Below are 5,332 nucleotides of genomic sequence, written 5' to 3'. Positions count from 1 at the left end.
ATAAATGGAGGCTCATCTTACAGGTACCTTATGGCACGTTATCCAGTACCGTTCATCTTCTATTCCCAGTACAGGTTCACATTAAGCCTATGATAATCTCTTTGAAGTGACCCTCTTTTACTTTGCTCTGCATGGCCAGAGGAAGGGTTACCCCCAATGCAATGTTTGCCTCGCCAGCCAGCAGGCAATAAAATATGACGCGTTACAAATGCGGGCGCGTTTCATCAGAATTCCTCATTGCCTAGGAATGGTGACTTCCGATTGGTCAGGAGAGGCTGGCTCCATCTGTACTGTTTTCCTCGGAGTCCGCCGCCTTGAGCTTGGACAAGGCAGCGTGGATCCTGAAGAGGGTGCGGGATTCCATGGAGTAACTCTTGTAGTTGTTCCTAAAAGAAAGAAATGGCAAAAAGGCTTAAAATTGAGATTTCAGTTCAGTGTGGGCATCTGGGCTGAACGTGTACAAAAAAAAGAGGACCCCAAGCCTTAAGTGCTAGGGAGGTAATAATTAATGCTGTGGTGGTCTATAGGGGTCTCTTATAATGTGGGCCAGTTTATAACAATCTGCTACAACATCGGTGCAGATTTGCATGTCAGCAGCCCCCAACAGTGTCTTGTAAGACGAGCTCTCCCTGTAATACCAATGTAGTGCCAAACGTGAAACTGAAACATAACGTTGGAGCAATCTCCAACAGTCCCCTCAAACATAGGCGCTGGTAGAATATCCTAGCTGGATGCAGTTCGAAATGAGAAGGTAACTTTTAATAAGGGCCCAGTTCATACCCAAGCATTGCACAAAACGCACAACACCGTGCATCTAGCATCACACAGCACACCTTCTGTGTGTGCAAGGTGTGTTGCCATTTATTTCAATGGTAACCCAAAGCATCTCCTGGCGGCCATGTGTTGCAGTGCAACACGGGATACCACAAATCCGTGCATTGCGGTGAGAAGGTAAAAAGTAGTGCAGCGCAACAAACCGTACTATTGTACCACGCGATGCGCTGCGATGCACAGCCACCAGGTGCGTTGGGGTGCCATTCAAATGCTAGGATGCCATCACACCGTGCTAGATGCGTGGTGTGATAGCATCTGCCAATTGCATGCCAAAAGGCAAGGGAGAGTAAGTTGCACCTACCTTCCATCAGCTCCTCGCATTGCCTTGTTCACCCTCCGTCACACCCTACAAACTTGCTGTACAAGTTCCCACCCAACACTTGCTTAAAGCTCACACTCTCCTCGCCCCTACATGATGGCACTTAGGACTGGTGATTGGCTACTCAGGCACTGAACACTGCATTGGGAGAAGGTGAGAAGAGCGTCACAAGCACCTTCATACCTGAATGTACCCAGTTTTCGACCCATTAAATGCACGCAATATTAAGTACCAAAATTTGCCTTGGGATCAGTCTCTTGCAATCCCCGGAGGAGAGTGCAGAGTGACAGAGAGATGAGTTCATCAGTCTGCTGCTTCTCCTTCTCTGTCCAGTCACAGGTTGGTGGATGGACAAGACTTGTAAGTGTCACTTAATTGCAGCAGAGAAAACAATGGTTCTCCTATGTTGCCAGTCATGGCTGTGCAATTCTCAGGACTGAATGAACAAAAATACAAAACCTTCGGCAGGTAAAACAGCTCCCATGCGTGTATTTAGCGGTTTGCCTGGAGCCCAGCCTTGAAGCCAAATAGGGAAACATACAGGACCCTCCAGATTGAATGTTTTTAAACCCCCCGGTACCATAAAAGTGTTTTACGTACTTGGCACGGCGTAGGAGTGAAATGGCATCTTCTCCCCTGCGTTGCTGAATGTAGAGAAGGCTCAGCTCCAGCAAAGAGTTAGGAACCAAATGATGGTCGTATTTTATCTTCTTCTCGCTGCAGAAGGGAAGACAGGAAGTCAAGCAGAGTTCATCTATTCATACATGGTCCATGCCGTGTCTGTACCAGACTGCTCACCTCTGGCAGATGTGGGTGAAGCACTGCTCAGCCTGTGCCAGCCTCCCGCGATGCCTCAGACACAAACCCTTCAGCAGAAGGATGGAGCAGTGGTCATCTTCCAGGTACTCGTTGGCTGTCAAAAGAGAAGAAATGAAGGTCACATATAAAAGGAACAATGTTTTTGTATATATCCTTTGTTTGTAGTCTATGGAAACATAAATCACTGGCTCTAGCTTTCTAAAGGCCGATTTACTGCTGTGTTGTGAAGAAACCTAAAAAGTAGGAGAGATCAGATTACACATCTTAATAATTCAGAGGAGGGCCACACACCCCTCTCCTCTACAACACATTGGATCCATCTGGCTTAGTCAGGTACGGATAGCCAGTGCTGGGATTTTCCTTAGAATTATATAAAATATCAGCTTATGCACCGATCAAACAACATCATAACCAGACTGGTCAGGATGCCCATGCTGACCAGTGTCCACCGCCAAAAACGCCTACACAGGGCACTTGAGCATCAGAACTGGACCACAGAGCAATGGGAGATAATTTAACATTTTCTTTTACATCATGTGGATGGTCGGGTGCGTGTGCGTCACTTACCTGGGGAAGAGATGGCATCAGGATACACTATGAGAAGACAAGCCGGCGGAGGCAGTGTGATGCTTTGGGCAATGTTCTGCTGGGAAACCTCGGGTCCTGCCATTCATGTGGATGTTACTTACTTATGTGACACGCACCACCAACCTAAACATTGTTACTGACCAAGTCCACCCCTCCATGGAAACAGTATTCCCTGATGGCAGTGGTTTCTTTCAGCAGGATAATGCGCCCTGCCACACTACAAACATGGCCCAAGAATGGTTTGAGGAACACAACGATTGTGAGGCCTCCAAATTCTCCAGATCTCAATCCAATTGAGTATCTGTGGGATATGCTGGAAAAAAAAGTCCAATCCATGGAGGTCTCACCTCACAACCTACAGGACTTAAAGGATCTTCTACTGACACCTTCAGAGGTCTAGTGGAGTCCATGCCTGGACGGGTAGGAAAAGGGGGACCTACTCAATGTTAGGCGGGTGGTCATAATGTTATGGCTGATCAGGTTTTCAAGCATTTCAAATGGCTGGCTTGTGCAGATATGACCACTGACATGCATGGTTATGCCTGTAATAGGATTGATCAAATAACCTAGTTTCAGATTCAACCCTCCCTCTCCCCCACTAGATTATGTCCAGGCATTATTGTTATGTTTTTACCAATAGTACTAAACAGATTTATAACTCCCTGTGACATCACCACCACACTTGTACAATTCTTGTAGGGAAATTGTCCATTTGATGTAGGCATGCCCTCAGAGTTACATATTCCAAGAGCCTTTTCCCTATACAGTGTGTGGGCAGGCTCTTGGGAGGCAGAATAATTGTTTTGCTGGTAAATAAATCAATATATGCATGTGGAGAGGGATAGAAAGGGTCAGAGACAGGTGTTCTCTATCAGAAATCAGAGATGTCACTGGTTGCCATGAGTTCCGCCGGCCAGAGCCCAGGTTGCCAAGAGCTGAGTGGGGAGATGTGTATGGCCCTTACGCATTTACGCCCCTCCCCCCCCCCCCCCAGAAAAGGGGGGGGGGCAGCTGGCACACTGCCAACATTGTGTTGCAGGGCGGCCATGCTGCTCTGCCTAAAGCCCCCCCCCATGACCCACAGAGATGCCACCTGAGGCAGCAGCCTCAGACTGCTTCATTTGAGGAATGGCCCTGGTTGGAACTACAGATAATCTGAATCCAGCCCCTCCGTCTACCTCTTCCAGATCCAATTTGTCTGGCCACCTTAGACCCCATCATTAAGGAAAGATCTGTATCTCATGTTACCTGGCTCCTGTAGCAGATTGTTTTCCACCACACAAAGTGTATTTAGAGTGGCTTCTGTTAGCTTGGCATCTTTTCCAACTACAGAGAAACCGTTCCACAGGTACATCATCTCCTAGAGGGCAAAAAACAAAAATTTCAAAGGATTCTAGAACTGTGATAAGTCATGGTTATACACGCCACCTCCCATCCAACAGGGACATCTTGTGCCAGAAATGTCAGCTCATGCCACATCTGTCTAGACCAGGGGTAAGCAACTCCAGCCCTCCAGCTGTGATGAACCTACAAATCCCATCATGCATTTGCCTCTGGCAGTCATGCCTGTGGTTGTCAGAGTCTTGCAATGCCTAATAGGATCTGTAGTGGCACCACAGCTGGAGGGCCAGTTTGCCTACCTGTGTAATGTCCCGTTTGCCTTAAATTCAGCTTTAATGGCAGAGATTGTCAAACATTTTTTTTTAAGCAATCACACTAGTATCACACTAGTAAAAATGAATGTTAGTGCCGTATAGGCAACATGTCCACTTTTCTTTCTGTCACAAGAAGCCCATTAAGTGCACAAATACCAGTCACGTACCAGTGCAGGAACCGGTAACGGGACAGGGTTCTTGGCCTGGTATCTTCTCGCCTTCCTGATGGCAAATTTTTCAGTGGGTGGTGATTTTCCTGCTATTTTCTGCTTCAAGGAGGGTACAAGTCTGCAGATAAGAGAGTTAGAGGACATTCAGCCATGTTTCTCTCAGATTGTCACAAACAGTGGACGGGCTAACCATTCCTTACCTGAACAATTCTACTTCGCTCTCACCAAATGGCCGAGGCTCATCCACAGGAAGCATACTGAGAAAAGCTGCCTTCATGTACATGTACATAGCCTGGGGCACAGATGGAGGACACGTGTTATAGGCGGTGGTTGAATTGGCAGTTATGTTAGATTTGTTTTATTAATAGATTTGCAATTTTACATTGTGTTTGGACACAGCACAATTAACATAGACCATATTGGAAGTTAGTGAAAAAATAAGGAGGATAAGATTCCAGAGTTGGGGCTCTCTGGCCTCATCATGAGATGAACAGATGTAGATGTTGTGATGTCATTACCTTGGACCAGCGGCTTTCTTTGCTCAACAGATCTGCGTAGAAATAAGCCACCTTCCACATCCCCTTATAGGCGAAGCACCACATCAGCTCCCAGTAACACATGTGGTGGAACTGCTTCCAGGACTGCTGAGCCGAACACCCGGCTTCATACCAATGGATGGCCTGGCAGAGCAAGAGAAGAGTAGGATGAGATGTACGCAACAAATTAATCGTGTGTATGGGATGGTGATGTCTCCTCAGGTCTCTCACCTCATCGATATTGCCTTTAATTTCCTCCATTCTTCCGGCGAAGAACAAGAAGATTGCACTCTGTGAAGGAGGACAAGATGAGGGAATGAAGGGCAACAAGGGAAAGCAGCTGGGGAACAACAAGTGAAAGAAGATTGGGGGGGGGGGGGGGCGACAAGGGAAAGCAACAGGGGGGCCAGA

At 47.2% G+C, this 5,332-nt stretch overlaps 1 protein-coding gene across 2 annotated transcripts in view; it reads right to left on the bottom strand.

The window, feature by feature from the left end:
* Positions 1–226: 226 nt before the first annotated feature.
* The window catches only part of LOC108802611 (tetratricopeptide repeat protein 39A-like), a 23,844-nt gene continuing 18,738 nt past the window's right edge, over positions 227–5,332 (bottom strand). For both annotated transcript variants that reach the window (XM_018574466.1, XM_018574467.1), the window contains 8 exons: positions 5,153–5,212; positions 4,904–5,065; positions 4,586–4,677; positions 4,383–4,503; positions 3,809–3,920; positions 1,952–2,066; positions 1,754–1,870; positions 227–386 (listed from right to left, as the gene is read on the bottom strand). In XM_018574466.1, the coding sequence (XP_018429968.1) occupies positions 266–386; positions 1,754–1,870; positions 1,952–2,066; positions 3,809–3,920; positions 4,383–4,503; positions 4,586–4,677; positions 4,904–5,065; positions 5,153–5,212 (900 nt within the window). In that variant the 3' untranslated portion in view covers positions 227–265. The remainder of the gene's footprint in view (positions 387–1,753; positions 1,871–1,951; positions 2,067–3,808; positions 3,921–4,382; positions 4,504–4,585; positions 4,678–4,903; positions 5,066–5,152; positions 5,213–5,332) is intronic.

The sequence above is a fragment of the Nanorana parkeri genome, unplaced genomic scaffold (assembly GCF_000935625.1).
Source record: "Nanorana parkeri isolate BGI_ZX_2015 unplaced genomic scaffold, ASM93562v1 scaffold2980, whole genome shotgun sequence".
In the NCBI taxonomy this organism is placed as follows: domain Eukaryota; kingdom Metazoa; phylum Chordata; class Amphibia; order Anura; family Dicroglossidae; genus Nanorana; species Nanorana parkeri.
This window is presented reverse-complemented; position numbering and strand designations above follow the sequence as displayed.